The sequence below is a fragment of the Zychaea mexicana genome (assembly GCF_025766255.1).
Source record: "Zychaea mexicana strain RSA 1403 chromosome Unknown BDB00scaffold_46, whole genome shotgun sequence".
Lineage (NCBI taxonomy): Eukaryota > Fungi > Mucoromycota > Mucoromycetes > Mucorales > Lichtheimiaceae > Zychaea > Zychaea mexicana.
Window position 1 is genome coordinate 81373 of NW_026516709.1, and position 22569 is coordinate 103941.

The 22569-nt window shown below is 43.7% G+C and overlaps 5 protein-coding genes across 5 annotated transcripts; 4 read left to right on the plus strand and 1 right to left on the minus strand.

Annotated features, from left to right (window-relative positions):
• Window positions 1-2128: 2128 nt before the first annotated feature.
• On the minus strand, window positions 2129-3350 carry BDB00DRAFT_827718 (uncharacterized protein). The gene is given in 6 exon segments (XM_053123809.1): window positions 2129-2211; window positions 2369-2446; window positions 2451-2588; window positions 2665-2887; window positions 2907-3036; window positions 3054-3350. 3 exon segments carry the CDS (start codon window positions 3008-3010, stop codon window positions 2451-2453), a joined length of 465 nt encoding a protein of 154 aa, XP_052978777.1. The 5' UTR covers window positions 3011-3036; window positions 3054-3350; the 3' UTR covers window positions 2129-2211; window positions 2369-2446.
• Window positions 3351-7212: 3862 nt separating this feature from the next.
• BDB00DRAFT_788660 (uncharacterized protein) lies at window positions 7213-7578 on the plus strand (the record flags this gene model as incomplete). The annotated part of the gene is made up of 1 exon (XM_053120830.1): window positions 7213-7578. One exon carries the CDS (start codon window positions 7213-7215, stop codon window positions 7576-7578), a length of 366 nt encoding a protein of 121 aa, XP_052978778.1.
• Window positions 7579-7944: 366 nt separating this feature from the next.
• On the plus strand, window positions 7945-8750 carry BDB00DRAFT_909806 (uncharacterized protein). Its single transcript, XM_053128642.1, has one exon. It carries the CDS (start codon window positions 7974-7976, stop codon window positions 8304-8306), a length of 333 nt encoding a protein of 110 aa, XP_052978779.1. The 5' UTR covers window positions 7945-7973; the 3' UTR covers window positions 8307-8750.
• A 7496-nt stretch (window positions 8751-16246) lies between these two features.
• BDB00DRAFT_765249 (P-loop containing nucleoside triphosphate hydrolase protein) lies at window positions 16247-18508 on the plus strand (the record flags this gene model as incomplete). Its single annotated transcript, XM_053119501.1, has 4 exons — window positions 16247-16374; window positions 16470-16531; window positions 16608-17006; window positions 17082-18508. 4 exons carry the CDS (start codon window positions 16247-16249, stop codon window positions 18506-18508), a joined length of 2016 nt encoding a protein of 671 aa, XP_052978780.1.
• Window positions 18509-20933: 2425 nt separating this feature from the next.
• On the plus strand, window positions 20934-22232 carry BDB00DRAFT_827739 (uncharacterized protein). The gene is made up of 4 exons (XM_053123810.1): window positions 20934-21183; window positions 21269-21286; window positions 21388-21437; window positions 21546-22232. Exons 1-4 carry the CDS (start codon window positions 21111-21113, stop codon window positions 22089-22091), a joined length of 687 nt encoding a protein of 228 aa, XP_052978781.1. The 5' UTR covers window positions 20934-21110; the 3' UTR covers window positions 22092-22232.
• The last annotated feature ends 337 nt before the right edge of the window (window positions 22233-22569 follow it).

The window sequence follows — 22569 nt, forward strand, 5'->3', positions numbered from 1 at the left end:
GAGATGAACACCAGTGCGAAATACTGTATTTGATTGGTTGGAGAATAGAAATGATTCGTGATAAACAGACTCTCCCTGGTGAGAAATTAAGGGCGTCTAATGGCTCACTTCCTTTTTTTCCATGGGCGATGGACGCTGTCTTAGAACGCATCAGGCTTATTTTCATAGTATGAATCAATCTTATATTCATGACGACAAAATTTCATTAAACAGAGGTCTTACCTCATGGCTAACTTCCTTTTCCCTGTGGGCGACGGAGGGCATTTAACAGCACACTGCGCTTGCTTCCCCGACACCAATCGAGCTTTTTCATCCATAGCAACAAGACATTCAATGAACAGTGTGACATGTTCCACTAGTACGCAGCCAATTTTTAGAGCTTCAAAATCTATTTTGTGACAAGGCTTTCTGAATTTACAGTGGATCAATTCCTTCCTGCATCTCATTCTTTTTTTTTCGTCCAACAGGTAAACTCGCATTGCTGGCCATACCAGCTGTACTGCCATAATTCAAGCGTGAAGACTGAAAATTTTAGCAAGTGCACAAGCGATGTATATGACCTGATGCATTTCACCATAGAATTTATTCATTAGCTAGTGAGAGTGATTGCTCTGTAACAACTGCACACTGTACAAAATGTTCTAATAGGTGGCACTGCGCAAAAAAGTATATATCACAGGCTTTGAAAACAGGGTGATATGTGCCTATGACATGGTTTTGGTATGAAAAAAAAAGTATGTAGCCTGCAGCAAGTACAGCTACTATATTCGGTAGCATATACAAGTGAGAAAGGAGCTAATGCACACAAAGTACGTAGTGATAAATATGTATTTGTCTTTTTTTGAGATGTTCACTTTTTCGAACACTGTTCCTTTATTCCACAACCTTCTCCCCCCCAAATTGAGACAGTTTATGTTGCTGCTTCTTATGCAGCAGCATCATAGTATATGCAACGACTATCTTTGTGTGCATTAGCTCCTTTCTCACTTGCATATGCTACCGAATATAGTAGCTGTATTTGCTGCAGGCTACATACTTTTTTTTTCATACCAAAACCAGGTCATAGGCACATATCACCCTGTTTTCAAAGCCTGTGATATGTACTTTTTCATGCAGTGAAAGTTAAGAGAATCGACAGTCAGAACCAAAAAGGCAGCCAAGAAAAAGAAAAGTGACCAGTCTAAGACGCGTTCCACGAAAGTGAAACCAGGAAAGAAAGCCGTTGAAAGCGACGATGCCCTCTGGGAATTATCGGTGCAAACGGGCAGGATGTCTTTGCTGGTAGAGGAGCTACGAACCTACCGCCAAGACCAAGAGGCAGCGGCTGGCCCTTCCTCCAGTAACCAATCGCCTCATATTGTATCATCAAATAGATAGTCGTTCTTGCTTTAACTGCCTTGTATCGTGCTATGTCGCCAGTCAATGTCCATCTGTATGCAAGTTATGTAAAGGCGATAAGGGCAAACCGGGTCATCGTTTTTATGAATGTCTGGATTATGTCCCCAAGGATGGATCGAAAACAAATTCCAAGCCAGGACACGCTTTTTCGTTGAAGATAGAGCAGACGGGATCGAAGCTGACGACGAATAAGAGGATAATGGCGAGAGCGATGGCTTTGCTGCAGTCATCGCAAAGAGAAATCGAGAAGAGTCCAGCAATTCAAGCAAGAAAAGAAAAGATAACATCATGGGAAGTTTGCTGAACAATCTGAACAATCTGAACAATCTGAACTTGGTATTCAAAGCCAGCTGAGAGAACTATCTGTTTTTGGCATATTGTGTACCCAAACATAAATCTAAAATCAGGAGCGGCACCATTCATCAATTATTATAGGGTTTTTTTAGCATAATCATAATTTATTATTTATCAATGCTATCATATAGTTGTTCATATATTTTTTCATTTTAGTTTTGACGTTTGCGTTGTGGAGGCAGGAATGAAGGTGTTTTGTGCTTACCTTGCTGCAATCTAACAGTGTTTGAGGTAGCGGGTTGTTGTGGTAGGGGAGCTACAGAGGAAGGAATGGAGAAGACAGCGGATAGCGAAGAAGTAGGTTGATGTGGTAGTGCAGGAGCTGATGAAGGAATGAACAGAGAGGCGGCGGTATGTTGTTCGGATTCTTGTGGTAGAAGGGGCAGTTGGGATAGTTGACGAGTCGAAAAAGAAGATGGTGATGGCATTGGGATGGATGGTGATTCTGAAAAGAGTGGTCTAACAAAATGATTCGATTAGAACACGATAAAATGTAGATGCTAGTTTGTTATCACCTACGTTTGTTCTTGACCAGCAGGATTCACTTGATCACTTGTCCTATAAAAGCATACTTGACTAGTATGCATAGTTTAACATAATATCGTACATGACTTACATTGACATAAATGATCCTTCAGTTTGCAATGTTGGTGCAGAGGAAGCTCCTCGTTGGCTGGTTACGTCCATACGACTCCTAGTCATAAATTAGTATAATCCATAAGACTCTGTTGACCATTCATTTGCTTACATTGCAGACTGAGCACCAACCGATGTACCAGCTCAGAAACATTGGTGTGGTTTCTAACAATTTTGATTGCAAAGATAATGAGATTACACTATTAAATGATGACACCTAATTCACATATACCTGGTAATCGTTTTGAATACAGCATGGATAAAATAATCCGTAACCCAATGCTGTTCACATTTGTCAAGAGGCAGCTTGTACATGTATTTGACATTCTCTTCGAATTTCTTCCATTCTGTCCTCTTGACGTGATCGGGAACCTCGCGATAAGCTGCAGCATGTGCACTCTGCAACCGTCCTCTGTGAGTCTTGGACTCATCGCTCAGCGAGTGGTACATGGCCACGGCCTTTTCTTGATCAAGGCCACCAAAGTCTTTCCAAATTGCACTATGTACGACTTGGTGACTGTTCGGATGTTGCCCATGTACTGCATCTTCTTGATTGTCTCACTTGGAGAGAGCTGCGCAGTATGCGAAAGTTGGTACGACTGCGCCATCCGTTCACGTACATCTTACTCATTGGTGAGAAGTTGTTGCAGCTGAGATTGCTGCAGATGAGGACGTTGCTGTTGCGGATTGAGACCCAACGCGTTTTCAATGTTGGTCATATGACGTTCCAGACCAAACAGACTGTCGCGAATCTCTGTAAGAACAGTGAGGAATGGTTTGTTTTGTAAAAAAGTTGGATGCTGGAAGGGATTCATTGCTAAAAAGAAGTAAGATTGATCGAAAAAGTAAAAAAGTTAGAAAAAAACAAAGTAGGAAAAAACAGAAGCAAAAAAAATCAAACACGTAAGAGGCCACCACCAATCGCTGCGGTTAGCCATGGACGCACAAGCCGTCTCCATAACTGTATCAGTTGTTCAGTTTGCTCAGATGTTTTATCCTCTACTGTATGAATATCAGCGTTGACGAATTTCGCCAACCGCAATTTTCGCCTTGGCAAAAAATAGTACTTCATAATTTTCGCCTAGCGAAAATTAGCGAAAATTGCGGGTAATTCCTCGCTACATTTTTTTTTTGATTGAGTATTGTGTGCCACCCCAATAAGCAGTTAAATAAATAGATTTCATCTTCAAAAGTAAAATGGTTTACTCCTTCGATAATAAAGAAAAGAAAAGATTACAAGATAAATATATTAAACGGTCAATGCGAGGTTCTTATTAGTCAGGTCTTCATTGACTCGTGCCAAAAGCATGCTGCAGATTGATGTTTATGACAAATCTGCTGCGCAGCTGTTGCGCAGCTGCTAAGTAGTTTCTGTGCGACAGCGAAATAACTGTCCTCTTCCTTCTAGATTCAATAACAGCTTATCTTCGAAATACAAATTTATCGACTGCGCTGCACTCATTACTTCATAGCTCGTCCAAAAGTTATGCTGCGGAATGATGACGATGACGAACTTGTCGCGCAGCTGCTAAGCAGTCGCCTTCTTCATTATACAACAGTTCATTTTCTTGAGGCAATAGTTTCGCAGCACACGACCTAAGAAAAAGTATAAATATGGCCAGTTCTCTGAGCTAGATACTTCATTAACATTTTATATCTACACTTTCTCGTCGATCTACATTATCCTCTCTCATGCAATACGAAGAAAACTTATCAACAACTGCTGGTTCCAAGCGTTCTTATGTATTGGTGGAAAGGTCCAACCAAGGTTCCGGTACTGGTCGCAGACGACATCCTGCCAAGCAGTTTTTCAAGCTCTACGATCGATACTTGGACAATAAAAAATGCAGGGATGGTGAGGCACAATGTCTTGCATGCATTCGAGTACTCGGTGACTATGTGCAAGGAGTTAGGGATAAAAATGCCGCTTTACTTGAGCATCTCAAGGTAAAATAGAAAGATATGCATGAATTGTAGCTTAAATGTAGCCTCAAAATCTTGATAATAGAGCTAATACTTTTCTTTCAAAAAAAAAGTGTTGCATCAATCTGAATTCAGATGAAAGAATCTTGATTCAGGCCTCAGGTGCTTTCACGTGGGTAGATAATGAAGATATACTTCCTGAAGATTCGGTTAGTCAAGTATCTGGTCTCAGTCAAACATCAAATACAAGACGTAAACTCGCACAAGCATCAATCTCGAAATATGGCGTCGTCGAAAACAGCTTGTGGGTTCAGCGAGCACAGGACAAGGCATTGCGTGCTACTGTGTCGGCCAATCTTCCATTTCGTTGGATCGAAAACCCAGAGGTCATCGAATACTTGCTCCATTTGAATGATCGCGCTTTGGTAATAAGAAGATGCAATGTTATTATACTTTATAATTTTATGATGTAATAAGATGTAACTAACTAGTACGGCCTTCTTCTAGGCAAATGGAGCCATACCTAAAAGGCAAAACCTATTAACCAAAATTCTTTCACGTGTTGCCGATTCTGCGAATGAACAACTCATTGCTGAGGCTCAAGATATACAAGGTGTAACTCTAACATGCGACGGATGGCGAAATGTCTCTAAGGAGTCAGCACTTGGCATAGTCCTCAACACCTCAAGTGGGAGCAGCGTCATTTGGGACGCAAAAGACATCTCAGGAGAGCAAGCAAGGACGCTGGATGTTATTCAAAAATTGGAGACGTTACTTTTCGACGAGAGTGAGTGGATCAAGAGGCACAACATCACGGTCATCGTGGTTGTTACTAATTCAGCGAGTGCCTATGCTGCTGCCCGTTCACAGCTACGTCGCAAGCATCAACAGATTATATGGTTGCCATGCTTTGCCCACCAGATGAATCTCTGCATAGCCGATATGTTGAAGGCATTCCCGGACTTGAATTCTTGCATGCAGCAAGCTGTCAAACTCATCGAAACATTCAATCGTTCAACATATTTGACACGAAAACTCCATGACCATCAAGATGGTACCCCAAATAAGTGCTGCGTTAGTCTTCGTCAACCTGCAACAACACGATGGAACAGTTACTTCGATGCTCTGAAAAACTTGCTTGATACGAAGGATTCATTGCAGGTAAAGCGATCAATATTATGGATTTTAAATATACGTGTACAATGGTTAGCACTCATACTTATTGTTTTGTCTTGACTTAGCTCGTCGTTTTGTATTCTGGATCTGATGCAGGTGCCAAAATACCAGACGAAGTTGCAAACAACATTCGCTCCATGGCCTTCAGGGAAGATATCGATGGAATCAAGGCAATGCTCGAACCATTTGCGTTGTGCCTAGATGTTCTCCAACGAGATAATGCCAAGCTATACTACATTGCCACTCAGTTCGCGAAGCTACTCCCCATGTTTACGACTGATAAGATCGACGTGTGCGTAGAAGACTGCCAGACGATGCTGTCCAAGTATTTGTCAAGCGACTGGAAAAAAGATGGTATCAATGGGAGCAACCGCTACTGATTCTGGCTATGTATCTACATCCAACGTACCGTTTGGATTACATCAACCGCTATCTGGAACCTGTACATCCAGAAGCATGCAACAGACGGGGCATCACGTCAAGAATCATTACCGAGTGGGCTCAAATGTACTATAATAAATGGGCAGGAAACGAGGCCGAAACCATGCTTTTACAAGTCATGAAGTACGACGATAGGGATTGGCCGCTCGATGATGAAGGCTACATTGGATCCGGTCGCAACCGGGACAAGTTTTGGAAAATGGTGGCTGCCAACGACGAGTCGTGCAAAGAACTTGCTTTTGTGGCGCGACGCTTGCTGGCGATTGGTGAGAACTCGGCCTCGTGCGAGAGATTATTCAGCGACATGGGGTACATCCATAGCACTAGGAGAAACCGGCTTCATTGGCAAAAAGTTCTTCACATTGCCCAAGTTCGTGCCACACTCAAGAAGAAGCACGCCAAGGATAAAGGCAAAGCACCAGCACTTCCCGCACTAGCAAGACTTGATAGCATTGAAAGCCAAGGCGCCGAGGACGACGAACTTTACATGGAGGAAGAAGACCGGAACCTCCGGAGTGAAGAAGAGGCCGACATGACTCCACGGCAGTGGAATGCTCTTGTTAATGAGTGGTTCTTGGATCTTGACGGTGAAGTTGACGACGAAACAGCTGAAACTTCTGACATACAAGTGCACCCAGCAGAAAACCAATCTTATAAATACAGATTGTCAACACTTTTCACCCCCTCCCTTCAACAGATTTAGATTTTCATATGTATTTCCAAATAAAGTAATTGATTTTTCGCCTCTAATTTTCGCCTTTTTTCGCCTATTTTCGCCCTGGCGAAAAATCAACACTGATGAATATAGAAGCCTTGTGTTGTAGGAAATGTTCAGTTTGTTCAGAAAATGTCCCAATGTGGAAATTTGTGTGACAATATTTGTTCAGATTGTTCAGAAAATTTCCCATGGTGTAAAGTGCCAGTAAAGAAGTTGAAAACGTTTGTCAAGGACGATGCAACTGCATCTCAGGAAAAGCAAATAGAGAAACCTCTTCTGCCAGCTCCAAACGTAATATCAGTTTCAGGACCAGTTCCCTTTCCAGTGACGGAACCCATGACCAAGCTGACCAAGCCGACTAGCAAACTTACAAGGAAAAGCAAACCAACACCTCGTTTGTCTTACCAGGCGAAAACATCAAGGCTGCTGACATCTTAGACGCCAAAGTTTTCTCGGTATCTTTGAATCATTTGAACAACTCGGTTGTAGGGTTTCGTCGAGACATAAAACAGGCAGCCACCTGGAAACAGAAGAGGCCAAGCAAGGCTAGGCAAAGAGGCGATGCCATGGCAGTGCTATCAGGTGAGCAAGACCACACTGGTCCAGGTGCTCCCCATACTCTAGCTGTGATCTCTGATCGACTCTATACCATAGCAGTGCTAGACGGTGGCAGTACTCAATGCCTCATGAGCAAACGTTTAGCTGAGGCCCTAGGATACTCCTTTCAAGGAACCAAAGTGATTAAGCATAATATGGCAGACAGAAGCAGTGCAAAAACGGTGGGCACAGCCCGCGACGTCAAGATTGCTGTCAAGTATAAAGCGATCGTCGTCAGTGCCGATGTCTATGACCAAGAGAGCTATGACTTTTTGATTGGCCGTAGAGCCATGCATCGACTGCAAATCAACACTAGTTGGGTCGAATATGGCTAGACTATGACTACTGACTAAGGAGAACAGCTATTGGAAGAGACGTATGATTTGTCGTCAAAGGCCATTACTGCTTATCTGCCAACTACATCCAAGCCAACTAAGACGACGGAGGGTAGTGAGGAATATGACCCAAGCTCAATGACGGATACATCGGAAGAAGAATACAGTTCATATCTTGTAGTGCCCTACGATGGAGACCCTAGGACTGTAGATGAAAGTGGTGAGCAAAGCAATCAAAAGAACGATTCATTTCTCGTTCAAGAACCCTCCGACAAGGCAGAGGGCTCGTCTAGCCAATAGGAAATTTGGGTCAGAGCTGCTCGAAACGATACATAAGAGTGCCCTGCCTAAGAATCAAGAAGACGCTTTGGAAGCATTGCTGTGGGACTTCAAAGATGTGTTCGGTATCAAGTAGTAAGACCTCTCAAACCAACCATCTCAAGTTTCATCTGGATACTGGGGACGCCAAGCCTATTCTCAAGCATCCAACCCGATTTATGTCGCATTCCGACCTAACCATATTGCGACAAGAAATTGACACCATGGTTTCCAATGGTTTGCTGATGCCAGCCGTCCATGTCCCAGGGAAGGACCAGCGTACAGTAGGTGGATGGGCATTTCCAGCTTTGTACGTTAACAAGAAAAATGGCGAGAAGCGTTTGTGCATGCACTTTCAAGATTTAAACGCGTTGACCATTCAAGATCCTTGTCCATTACCTGCTATTTAGGATGTCTTGGAGTCTTTTGCTGGTGCGAAGCTCTTTTCGACCATGAATCTGCTGAAGGGTCTTAACCAAATCGCAGCTGATGAGGAAACGATTCCTAAGCTATCAGTGACGACCCCTTGGGGAACGTATTGGTATAAAGTTATGCCCTTTGGTAGCATAAATGGCCCTGCGGTATTTTCTAAGGCTATTTTTTTGGCCATGGAAAGCTTTTTGAACAAGTTCGTCTCCACGTATATTGATGACGTCACGGTCTTCAGCCAGGACTTTCAGCAGCATTCAAACCACCTCCGGCAAGTATCCGCGCGATGTAGGGAGGTCAACATGAAGCTGCGCCCAAAGAAAAGCGAGTTTGTCTGCGACTAGGTCACTGTCTTAGGATATGTAGTCTCAGCACGAGGAATCGAGCCACACCCAGCCAAGGTGCGAGCGATAGAAGAGTTTCCTCCTTTGAAGTCACGCAAAGATGTACGGGCCTTTGCCAATTTGGCGGGTTTCTACCACAGGCATGTAGCTGGGGTCAGTGAGATTGCCGCTCCCCTCAATGATCTGCTAAAAAAATCAGTGCCATGGGACTGGGACAAGAGGCAGGAAAAAGCTTTCCAAGGGATCAAGAAGGTCATTGTCAACGCCGTCAATCTGAAGTACCCAGACCCAAATGAGCCTTACAAGTTGTATACAGATGCCTCCGACATTGGGTATGGTGCCACCCTCACGCAATGGGTCAAGGAAGAAGGCATGGAGCGACTGATTTGTTTTATCTCGCGAAAGTTAAAAGGTGCCGAGGTCAATCGGGCTACAGTCGAAAAGGAGCTGGGAGCTGTTGTTTTTGCTTTGTCAAAGTTACGAAAGTATTTACTGGATAAGCAATTCGACATGTTCACTGATAATACTGCTGTTCGCTATCTTTTCTACAAAACCAAGCCCAACCAGTGATTGTAGCGATGGGTGATGGCCGTTCAAGAGTTTCAGTTTCGTGTCCATCATTTTCCGGGCAAGCAAAACACTGTCGCAGACGTACTCTCCAGATATCCACCAGTGGGAGAGGAAACGGATAGCGAACCATTACCCGACGCTCTGTACCCAGTATGGTTTGTTGAAAAGACGCCAGATCCAGACTATGAACCATCTTTAAGTGAGATATATCATAACGTGGTGAACGGACACCAGGACGTCTCCAACTTACTCAAGGTGAAGGCAAGGGCGTATCGATGGAAGGATGGGATACTGCTCCGTTTGATGGGCAATCGTGCAGTCAAGGTACCACCTCAGGCAATACGTAAAGAGGTGCTTCGTGAGGTGCACGACGGTCACGCCCACTTTAAGCAAAAAGCTTCCTGGAGACGCTTATTCGAGGAGTATTGGTGGCCCTCCGCTTATTGGGATAACAAGGAATACGTGGCTTCATGTCATCTTTGTCAAGTCTTCGCTTTATTGCCACAGAAGGTGCCGAGTAATGGGAAGGTCATCGCAAGGGGACTGTTTGACGTGGTAAGCCTAGACTATGTGGGACTAATTGATCCTATCAGTCTACGCGGCAATCGCTATAACCTAGTGGCAATCGAAAATCAAACCAGGTGGCCTATGGCTCAAGCTGTCTCTTCAGCGGATGCTATAACGTATGCGCGCTTCCTCTACGAGCAGGTTTTCTGCACTTTTGGTCCAGTCCGCGTCCTTAACGACAATGGTTCCCACTTAGCTAACGGGATTGTCAAGGGTTTTATCGACATGGTCAACACAAAACATTTGTTCACGACTCCCTATCACCCGGAAACCAACGGAAAAGTGGAGCATTTAAACGGCACGCTAGTCAAGGCTATTCGAAAACTGACGTACATGTATCCAACCACGTGGGACGATCATTTAGCCACAGCATTATACGCCTACTGCACAAAGGTACACGAAACTAAGGATCACGTCATTTGAGGCGCTGTCTGACGTGCCTCCCAAGTTCTACCAGCAAGATAGATTGCAGCAAGTCGGTTCGCATATGGGCTTGTATGAGCGTATTTTCCGCCAGCGAGGTTTGCAGATGATCGATATGGAAACCCATCTGGAAGAAATGATGCTAGCCGATGAAGAAATTAAGGGAAAAGAGACCTTTAAGATTGATGACCAAGTTCTTCTCGTTAATCATCAGCGCAAAGGCAAACTCGCACCGAAGTACAAGGACAAGATCTTATAAATCCATCAAATTTTCCGCAACGGCACGTATAAACTGGTAACCCAAGAAGGCAAACTGATAAAGAAGTCGTGGCATGGAAAGTGGGTGAAGTTCTACCGCGAACGTCGTAGTGTAGACGAATCGCGTTGCCAGAGTTTGGCCTGAGGAGGATGAAACCGTTTGCTTCAATACTTGCGTGACAGATTTTGCAGTTTTCCGAACCCAGCTTTTTTTAGCTATCTTGTCATACCTACATTCCCTCCTATATAGTCCCTTCTCACCCCCTTTTCTGTTTTCTCGGACGTCTTTCCACCAATTCATATTGTGGCATCCGAAGAAGTATGTATCGCCGTTATCGCTTTCTTTATCATTTCATTGCTACTGAATAAAAACCATGTAGCTGCAATAAATTATAAAAAAGAATCGTCACGCGTATCAATCTTCAATTTTGCTGGTTGGAACCATCGATGAAGTTCCTATGGCCATCTGTATTCTTCGTGACAGAATACCGCAGTGCGTCATCAGCACTTGCAGCACAACAACATTGGGCTCAGAGGTGACTCATATCATGAAGCGAGGAAACCAAAGCTATCTTGCAACCTTCCGTCGTCCAACTGTTTTGAAGACTACAAGGCTGGAAAAGGTGCAGTAGATATCAACAACAACAACCACGATAACATGACATCATACCATGATTTATTCGCACACGTTCCTGGGAGATCCGAGCCTTTTCTTTCTTTTTGGCTTTAGCAGAAGCAAATGCTTTTCTTGTATGGCGGCCATTTGGTCCACTAGAGAAAAGAAGCATTACTCACTTCCCATTTCGGGAGCAGCTCTGTACTGAGATGATATTCGAGTATCAAGCAAATGTAGAAATGGCAACGGAAACCGAAGAACAACAGCAGCAGGACCAAGAAATGAGATACACGATCTGTTATCCATTAGCCAACGCGTTGTCAAGGCAACTGGCAGAAAGTATTCTCGACAGTGGATTTGCCAAATCTGTAAAGCAAAAAGCACGTTGTACTAGCTGCACTCCAACAAGGGTCTATGCAAAGGTAGTTGCTATAGAATTCACCTACAAGCAAAACAAACATAGCATCAATGATAAAACTTAGATAGAATAATTTCAATTGTGCCATTCTACTACTCTATCATCTTTTTTTTACCTCTTTTCTTTTGTTTTGAAGAACATAAACAGTCCTGAAGTAGACACCAGTTCTAGTGTCTAAAATTACCACCTGTTACCGACCAAATTGAAAGATATATAACACAGCAAACATTGAGTTCTGAAACATATCCAATGACATGTAGGTATATCATGGCCCTGTGCTGTATATATTGAAGTATTAGGAAAAATAGCGAAAACTGCAACTGCTATAAACACTCAAAGGAGACACTAGATCTAGTGTTCGGGGTGCAAAGATACTCATTAAAAGACAAAACAGAAATATATAACAACAAACTATGTCACATTTGCAGCCAGGTGTAATAATTCAAAGATGGGAATAGCCTTCTCTCGCAGTTGTTTGATCATATCAGGACTTCTCTAAAATCCATCACTTTTCGCTCTAGGGAAGATGATTGCTTGTATAGGGCATCCCGTGCCTTCTCCGACACCGTTAGGAAGCAACAGTCGACCATGGCATGCGCACAGAAAATCGCTAACCATCAATGAAGCACCTTGCCCTTTTTTCTTGAGTTTGGATTCACCTTCTTCCAGCCACACCTTTTTCTGATCGTCATTGGCATAAAATATGCATTCATCATGTGTGACCAGTACGTGCTCGTCCTCATCTCCAAAAAATTCACGTTCCTCTTCATCGCCATCTTCAGCAGCATATTTCCGCATTTTTCTTCGATAATCTATCATCCGTTTCGACCATTCCTTACGATACTCGAGAACATCGTCACGTTCATGTCCATCGAAGTAAATCTTTGTAGAATCGATGCGAATGTTATTCTCTTATGGGGCCTGCTGTAATACTTTAGCAAGAGAAAACTCACATCTTTGGTATTATCGCGATATTGGAATCCCCAACGTTGAAGGTATCGTGTAATAGTCCGTATAGAAATTGTCGCGTTCGATATATTCAGTAAATGAGGCAAAAGTACTTTCTCCAGAGCTGCCTGCAAGCTGAAAACGTCGCGCCTTGCTGGATCTTGTTTACGAAGCCAGTTACATACTGCTTCTTTTACGTTCTCATCGGCTAAAAGTGACGCGTTTTTCACATGGATGCCTTGGCGACTTGGTGAGATTTTTCCAGTGCTAAGGTACTCGTTTACCCAGAGGCGAATGTTGGTAACTTGGTGCTTAGTGCTTTTCTTGCATATCGTAAAAGCCACTTCCTTTGCTGCAGCGATCTTTGGTCTTTTTTTTTTTTTTTTTAGAATAATACGATGTTTGGCATATGCATGAACCGATAAACACTTGTTGGCCTCTCCGATGGGCAGCTTCCCTATTGTGATGAATTTGTTCGTGATATTTTCGCGCATCCTTTCCAGCTCCGGCATGATTGTCACCAATGACTTTAATTCTTCATCACGGTTGTCGTGTGTGTTATCTTGCTTTTCTTGGTCACTTGAACGTTCCATGCTTTGAGTCGAAATAGTAAATCCGTGAGCAGTCAAAGGCGATGAGTGCTTCTTTGCATGATTCTCTAATTCCTTGTCATTCTGTTTTTTGCGCCGCTCATTTCTTTCGGAATCGCCTGTTATAAACACAATATACCAAGTTGTCAGCAATTTAATAGTGAAGTTATAAGGAAAAGAAAATCATAACAGACACATGCACGCAAATGAGTTTTATTATCTTCCGGCCATTTTAAGTCGTAAGAGGGAACACATAGTACTCTCCAAGACAAGGTTATTCATATTTTCGTCCTCGTCCAATACATCGTATTCGCATTCATCTTCTGATAAAGTCGAGTCACTCTCTTCAATGGTTGGCTGATCGTGACAATGAGATTTCTTCGCACCGAAGCTGCTTGCGCACCTACTTGGACTCTTTAGCTCCTTGAATATGTCGGACCATCCATATGGTGTCTGTTCAATGTTGGAGTTCATCTTGCCGTCAAGGTAATAGCCAAGGGAAAAAATCAGATACACTCGCATAGTTCGCCAAATGTATTAGTGTGTACACAATGTTTCGAGTGTAATGGCATTTAATGGCAGTTGCAGTCATCATTTTCATCCTCGATATTTGCTTCGTCGTTTTCAGATGATTACAGTATTAGAAGAAAAAAGGGAAACAGCGACCACATAAAAGATACTCCTCCCCTTAACACATAGTCCGTTACTGCACCAGCGAACATATAAAGCTTACCCACACAACGGCCAATCGCCTTCGAATCACACCACTCTGGTTATAAATTTTTTATTGTCCAGTACATTGTTGATTTTTCTGTAAGGGAACCGCCGTAATACTGACAAAGAAGCCAAAGTGCATGAAAAAAGAAACAGGAATCAGGTTTCTTTTGTTAATTTACCATCTTTACATAGTAAATTCGGTTGTCTCTTTGTCAGCCACGATGAAAGCATTGAATGCTTGCATACCTGTTCAGATCTTGTCAACTATAAACAATAAAAGCAAAAGAAAGCAAAACAAGTTTCCTTTTGTTCATCCTAGTTGGAAATCGTAGCTAAGACTATAGTTTCGTTGCAGATGCTCTTAGATCGTGTATCATTGGCCGGTTTTCCTTGTAAGCTTTAAGCCCGCTGTGACTGACGTGACCATATTTATGCTAGAAAGAGCGTTGCAACACTCCCGTCTCTTTGCTGCGTTTTTTTTTTTGTGCAAACTTACATGACAGCACAACCGAAATATCGTACACTTTCAAAGGAGGTAATACCACTGTTGAGCTATCACAGAAGGGAAACTGAGGAGGCAGTGGGACTAAACACAACATATCTTTTTTGTTTCGTTTTTTCTCTTAGGTGTTATTTTCGCGTCTGCAACATTCAACAGCGGTAGAAATACCTCGCGCTCCCATAGTCGCTCCAGACAGTTCCACGAGCGATTTAAAAGCGTTTCAGGAGAGTCTTGCAGCGAAGAAAAGGAGACATGGCCAAGTAGATTCCGTTGTTAATCGCGTTCAAAGCACCACAGGCAGGGTGATGTATCAAGTTAGATGGCAAGATGGCGCAGAGACACAGGTATGTAACAAAACCTTTTGCTGTGCATAGTGTGATCCTCCACTTCATGCCCAACACAATGCTAAGAAACTGTTCTCTTGTTTTTTATATCTTTTTATTTTGCTTAATAGGAAACAGTGGCAGTTGTACGAAGTCTTGCATATGACAAATTTGAAGCTTGTGAACATAAATTACTTGGCACAATGTCGTCAAATGCTGTAACGAGCGACTCCGGGGACAACAGCAACGATGAACCAGTCATTCGTCGAAGGCAGCGAAAATACAGTGTAAAGGTGGCAGATGACGTTTACGATGACGCCGATGACCACGACATTGATGGCGAGATCAGTAGTGATAGTCAAGGCGTCTATAACAAAGAAAATCAGGGACCATCTAAACGGCGACGTGTAGAAACGGCTGCGATGGGCGAGCTGAGGACGAGAACAGGACCGTTCCGCGAAGTTCTGTATTATCTGGATGCTGAAGTCATTCACAGACACTGGAAGAACTGCTCAAAATGTGGTCAACAGGGCCATCCGAACGGTCCACGCATCAGGAAAACTAAAAAGCGACGATCCAGTAAGGCTCGACGACGTTCCGACGATATGTTTAATATGACGTCCGAGGAAGAAGAGATGCTGCACGGTCGATTGCTCCTTTGCGTGACATGCTCGGCGGCTCAGCATGAAGGTTGCATCGCACAGAAAACCGCAAAGAAGCAGCTACGCAAGTGCCGAGACGACAATGGAAAGGTGGTGATGCAATTTCAATGTGACATGTGTTTGGCAGCAATGTGCGGAAAGACAGAGGAGTTTCCACCATGCGATGGGTGCCACCAATCCCACAGCATTCGCGGCGTGTCGTTTGTGCAAGCAGAGAAGGAGTCGGAAGTGCCTGATGATTCGGCCATCAGCAATGACCAGCAACAAGACATCCATCCATTATACAGATGCCAACGCTGTCATCAAGCATATCACGATCAATGCCTCACAAATAACGGCGATATGGGATCTAGTAGCAGCTCTGACCTAGCGCGACGATCGTTTGAAGAAGACTGGCACTGCAGTGATTGCAGAAAGTACAACAAGCCTGTCGACTTGATTCTTACCTGGCGTATTGCAGGCGAGCCAACCGACAAAAAAAATGAGATCGACTTTGATAATATCCCTTCCTCAACGCCACGTGAATTTCTGATCAAATGGCAAGCTACAGGATACACGCATCTAGACTGGGTTCCAGAAAGCTGGATCAAGCAAGTCGTCAAACAGAAATACGTCAATTTTTGCAACCGTCAACGCCATGAACGTCACATGACCATGGATGAACTTGTGCCCAAAGACTACCTAAAAATCGAACGCATTCTCACTGCAGAAGACTCTGCAGGAAATACATTAACTACTGAAAATATACGAAGGGTCAAGAAAGTTTTCGTCAAATACTACGGCCTTAACTATGATCACAGTAAGCTGAATAATCTATATACGTCACTGGTAGTGGATGTCCAAACTAGTTACGATAGTGATTCTAACTGGTTTTTATAGTTTATTGGGATACTCCACCAGATGAGCATTCCGAGTTGTATTCATCCTTCCGAACTGCATATGAAAACTACAAGAGAGCCTGCAAGGTGGAACCTCCATCAAGAATGCAAAGTCAAGTGACACTGGTAAGGGATCTGGCCACCAAAGAGCATTATGGAAGACACGAGTTGAAACAGCAACCAGAGTTTGTACGAGGAGGGAATTTGATGCCTCACCAGTTGGATGGTTTGAAGTAAGTGTCGAAGAAAAGTATAGAGACTCAAGAACGTAATATTCAGGATGTCATAGAATAATTGTTTAAGTTGATTCGGTCTTGTCTTATTCTAGCTGGCTTATCTTTCAGTGGGAGCGCAGCAAGGGATGCGTCCTTGCTGATGATATGGGCTTAGGTATGTAACAAAGATGATCTCGATAATTATAGGTAATCGAGATCTATACTGACTTTCTTCCATTTTTACTCACTAGGCAAAACAATTCAGATAGTGACCTTTCTAAACTTTTTGCTAAAGAAGTATGAGATCTATCCGTTTGTTATCGTCGTACCTCTAAGCACAACAACCAATTGGTTACGTGAATTTGCGAAATGGGCACCGGATATGGTAGTTGCGCCATACTATGGCTCAAATATCAGTCGAAAGCATGCATTGAAGTATGAGATCTTCCGTGGAGGTAGCAAGAAGCCACGGTGTCATGCAATCATCATGACCTACGAGTCCGCTGCCGCCGATGCTGCTGTGCTACCCAAACTAAACTTTTGGCCGGTGCTTATTGTTGATGAAGCCCAGCGTTTGAAGAACAACAGCAGTCAACTTTTTCAAAAGCTGCTAAAGTCGGTTCGATTCGATCAAGCAGTTCTGATGACAGGTATGAATATATAAAGCTTTATTTCGTGAGTTAATCTATATATTGAAAATACACAATGCGTTATGTTTGGGATAGGCACTCCATTGCAAAATAATATCCGCGAGTTAATAAACATCATGCACTTTGTCGATCGCAAGGAGTTTGCAGATATCAGAGAACTGGAGGGAAAGTACAAAAACCTCTCGCATAGCACGGTTCAAGATCTACACGACCGATTAAAACCATACTTCTTACGACGCACCAAAGAAGTGGTTCTCAAGACACTGCCACCCAAATCCGAAATCATTGTTCCAGTCTCGATGAGCTCATTACAAAGGGAAGTCTACAAGGATATCCTTGAGAAGAACCTCAAGTCCTACGCACATCTCACGAGCAGCAATCAAGATGGACCGGGCAAGGCAAAGAAAACATCACTTGCCAACACGCTCATGCAATTGCGCAAGACCCTCGAGCACCCCTATCTCCTATCGGATATTGAAATCAAGCAGAAGGATGCAGCAACAACCCAGCAAGTGCTAATAGACGCGTGTGCAAAGCTCAAAGTGCTACATCAGATGCTCCCAAAACTTAAAAACGGCGGTCATCGCGTGCTTATATTCTCGTCGTTCAAGGGAACACTGGATATCCTGGAGGATTATCTGACTTTTGAACGGTACAAATATGTGCGCATTGACGGAGACACACCAACCAGTGACCGTGTCAGCTACATTGATCAGTATAACGCACACAATTCGGACTTGTTTGTATTTTTGCTGACGACTCGAGCAGGCGGTGTGGGCATCAACTTGGCGACGGCTGATACGGTTATCATGTGGGACTTTGATTATAATCCACACGCCGATTTGCAGGCTATTTGCCGTGCATACCGCATTGGACAGACGCGTCCCGTTTTGGTGTTGCGCTTCATGACACGACTTTCAGCTGAAGAAAAGATTGCACAGATCGCTAAGAAAAAGATGGTGTTGGACCACCTAGTTGTGGACAAAATGGACGACGACGATCTCGATGAGGACGACGTCGCGGGTATCATCAAATTTGGCGCTCAGGCGCTTTTTGAAGAAGACGACTCAAAAAAGATCACGTATGACTCGGCTGATATTGACAAGTTGCTCGATCGTTCAAGTAATGCATCTACCACCGAAGAGTCTTCCTCACCAGCCGCACCAGAAGCGGGTCCAAGCAGCAGCAGCTCGGAGCAGTCTGGATCCAAGCCTATGTCATTTTCATTTGCTAAAGTCTGGAATCTCAACAATGATGCTGCGACCGAGGAGTTGACTGACGACGGGGATAAGGACCATGCTGAAGATGATAATTTCTGGGTCAAGTTCTTGGAGTTGAAGAATTCGCAGGCTGAGATGGAACAGCAAAAGAAAGAAGAGCTTGGTAGAGGTGCTCGGAGACGGACAAAAGTCGTAAGTGTTCACCTTTGGTTTTTTTCTTCTCCCTTTGTGCGTGCCTGTTTTAATGTCTTGATTGTTTTAGAACTATTCCGATCAACGTGAACAACAACGACGAGCAAAGAACAATGGAAAGCAAACGGGCGAGGAAACAGCTAGTGTTTCTGGCGAAATCAATGCTGCTTTATCCGATAACGATCTTGATTATGAGCTTCCAGAACAGCCAGAAGTCGATGATGAATCTGAGGATGAAGAACCTTTCGATTTTCAACCAACACCATTGCCTGTCGCTTTGGGTCCCGTGGCTCAGCCACCTAAACAACCACGTCGCCCTTACAAGAAAAAGAAAACTTCACCATCCAAATCTGCCAACCAAATAGTGCCAATAGCCAGCGCAGGAACTAAGCCGTCGATAAGTCCATTAGAATATTGTCCTCCTCCTGCAACGCATCTGCAGCACCAACCGTCTCTTACAGAACAATATAGCTTTGATTTGGTAAACCGGCTTCTAGCAAACACCACATCGCCTTCTCGTCGTCCTCCACCACCATTCGCTCCTGTTTCAGCAAAACAGCATCAGTCATCTCGTCAAGAACGCCCGCCAACGCTAAATCTAAATGACAACAACAACAACAACCTACCTAGCGAGAGATACTTCCAAAAGTTGCATGACCTGGTACTATTAAACCCGCGAGACCAACAGCCTCCTCACCCTTCGCATGCAACCATGACACGCCCACCACCACCCGGACTGTATCCTTCTCCTGTGACGTTGCAAAACCCTCAACCACCTTTTGGTGCGCCTCAGAACCATCATCATCATGCAGCGTCCCAGAATGTCGTGGTTGATCAACAGCAACAACAACAACATCTCCAGCATCAGCACCAGCGTCTTCAGCAACAGCAGCAACTTGAGCAACAACAGCAATCTGAGCAGCAACGACAGTTCCTGCAGCATCTTCTACGACTTGGATCGCAAATCAATCAACAACGACAACAGCAGAGGCAGCAACAACCACCTGTTCCTCCTCACTTGATAGGATCGCAACCACCACCACCACCACCACCACCATCAGGACAACTACCATCGTTCATCCCACATCCTCTGTCTGCACCACAACAGCAAGCTCCTCAAACGCCTCCAACGCCAATGCAAACGCAACCTACCCGATTCGTGGGACAGCACCCTCAGCACGATAACAACGGTTATCCATTTGGACATCATCATCTTCCAATGAGTTATAGCTCTGGTCAGCAACAATCCCAACCACAACAACAGCAGCCAAATATCCAAAAACGCAACGACACATCAATGCATCAACTTGCACCAGGACATACATCGGTTCAGGAAGCGGCACCTACACTGTCGTCACCCCAACCCTTTAACCAAACACTACAGCAACAATTCCCTGTACATACATTTCCATCTGCAAATCCTGCTTCTGCTTCATCCCCATCCCAAAACATCCCGCATGCATCTTTACCGCATAATTTACCTCAGCAATAATTCTGGGAACTTTTTATTTGGACTATATCATTATTCATTATTAGCCAATTCCTCGTTTGGGCCAAAAACAGCTTTTCAATGTCGTCGGTTTGCTGGAAGGCTAGTGAGTTCGGTCAAGGTCGCCCTACCTTTACTTCCTAACACGTACTACTGTACCACTGCTACTGTGTATGAGTAGTATTACTTTCAAAAAAAAAATCTGAAACCATTTTAATGTTCAATCTAAAAAGTCATTCGATACTCTTATACATTTTCTGGTTGCGATGACATTCTTTTTCTCGTCGCCAATGATGATCCCGTCAACAGCTCAATATGCTCGCTGTCCCTAGAGCAGTATCACCTTTGACGAAAAGAAAACCAACAGTAATTTGACGACACCAAAAGTTTAATTGGTCCACTTCTTTGTAGCGCAAGTGATATAAATATACGAGTATGTATCACTTAGTGATACACAAGCAGTGATATGCCACTGCAAGTATCATGCACATATTGGAAACATAAACCGTCTACGCACTGGACCATTTTGTGTGCTAAGATACTTCCTATAAAAAAGTGACATGCTCTTACTTCTCCTTCTGACGCCAATGCCTTCTTTATAATCGTAAATCTGCTTGTATAATACTACTGCTACTACTATCCTGTCATTATGTACTCCAGCTTCTTTTTTACAATTGAAAGCAACAGGAGATTAGTCAAGGGGTGGAGGAGGAACATAAAAAAAGCCATATGGGTTAAGGAGAGCTGATGCTGTGTGGGTGTTGCTAGAGTGCCGCTGAAGGCAGATCTACAGTTTGCAAAAAAGATAACCCCCCTGGGCAAATGAATCAGGAACATTTATCGCTTAACAAGAATGATGTTTATGATTGATAGATGATAAAAAGTATAAGGGAGGGGCATTGGCTTCCAAGCGAAGGAAGCGTTTAGAAAACAAACAGTCATCCGTAACCCAATGGCCGCAGTAGTCCTTGAGTTATAACACTTGGAGAACCACTCCACTCCCCCCCCTCTTTTTTGGAAAACCATCAAGAGTCCCTGAGTTCCCTCTTTCTCTCATCCCCCTTAAGAATACACGCAGACTCATCCAACAAACATACACAAACATATCACTCGCATTAGAGAAGAAAGGCGAGGGAAGGAGAACAAACCCTTTCGATATCACCCTCTTTTTCTTTTTTTTTTTCCTTTCTCTCTTTTGTTAAAATGCGAATTCTCGGATGCGCGTATATTTTACTCACTATACTCACTTTCAATTGCCATGCTCTTGACATACGAGGTTAGAAAAGGCATTGAATAGAAAGAAAAAGAAGACGATGAAAGTTTCTCTAACACCTCCATTCGAATCCCTGTATTTTGAGCAGCAGAACCAGTAGGCTCTGGTAATATTAAAACTACAAAAAGTCCAGCTTTTTTTTATTACGAGAATAGGCATAACAGCTAATCAACTTTTGCTGATGTTTCTGTGTATTCATGACAACAGCACCTCAACAGCAGGAAACGGCACCCACCGCCACAATATCGGGAGCCACTCCTAGTACCGGACACATTATTATTAATACAGCAGCGGCGACAGCAGCAAGTCCCGGAGGAGGAGGAGGAGCGGATAACAGCCATAATATTAATAACAACAGCGGCTTACCTGCTGGCAACAGCTCGGTGGTAAACAACAACAATCCGTTCGCAGGCAAACCAACGTACGCCTCATACAACAACGATATTCCACCTGCGTATCTGACATGGAAAAAACCAGTACCCAATCAAACGTTCCCGCCTTTATTCAAGATTGGTGTGTCGAATATCACGTTTGAATGGTCCGTCGATCCCGATATGCTCAAAGTGCAACCTGAAAACTTGACAGTGGCGTTAGCGAACCCTCAAAAACAAACGTACACTGCTGCAATCGTGGCCGGTTCTGCCACATCGGCTAATTGGAACTTGGCGGATATCCCGCCTGGATCGCCGTTAATGATGGGTTACTATACCGTTTGGGTCTATGATCAGCGCGGGCCAAAGGCGTTCCCAAGTCCTGGTTGGTTAATGCCGGATTCTCGATTGGTCGTGGCCATGTATAGTACAGAAGCATACGTGGGTCGAACAGACTGTATGTTTTACTCTACGTTGTTGTGGTTTGGCAAAAGTCTCTCTTTATGCAGATGTACTGCATATACATACACACTTGCATAGAAGACGGAAACTAATGTCGCTTTTTTATACATATACAGCCATGTTTTGCCCAACGTGTTACTTGGGTGCCGGAGCCGGATCCCTCCGTGACAGCCTGCTACCGTGGGGAATCACACTAGCCGTCGCCATATGTAGTTCCGGAATCATGATGCTTTTCATGCTTTACTAGAACTAAAATGGTTTCTGTAATAATAATCTCTTTTTATCTTTAGCCTTTTGAAGTCAGCAATCTCAAGACAACGCCACACACACACACACACACACACACACACACACACATACAGCACAACATTCAATGGATCTGCCCCATTATAGCTTACTATACACCACATCAAGCTTCTTCTTCCGCTTCTACTGATAATAGCAATAAACACAAAAAGTATCTAATAATAATACCCTTTTGCATTTGAGGAAAGAATAAAGTCGCTATACTTTCTTTTGTGTGGTACACAGGCAGTACACATACCGTGTCGAGCTT

Coding starts and splice junctions, on each gene's coding strand:
- BDB00DRAFT_827718 (XM_053123809.1), bottom strand. CDS start 3,010: ATGTACGTGAACGGATGGCGCAGTCGTACCAACTTTCGCATACTGCGC. Junction 2,589..2,664: donor ACAAATGTGAACAGCATTGG/GTTACGGATTAT, acceptor ATCATTTAATAG/TGTAATCTCATTATCTTTGC.
- BDB00DRAFT_827739 (XM_053123810.1), top strand. CDS start 21,111: ATGCGAATTCTCGGATGCGCGTATATTTTACTCACTATACTCACTTTC. Junction 21,438..21,545: donor CCACAATATCGGGAGCCACT/CCTAGTACCGGA, acceptor AACAGCGGCTTA/CCTGCTGGCAACAGCTCGGT.
- BDB00DRAFT_909806 (XM_053128642.1), top strand. CDS start 7,974: ATGTGTTCGGTATCAAGTAGTAAGACCTCTCAAACCAACCATCTCAAG.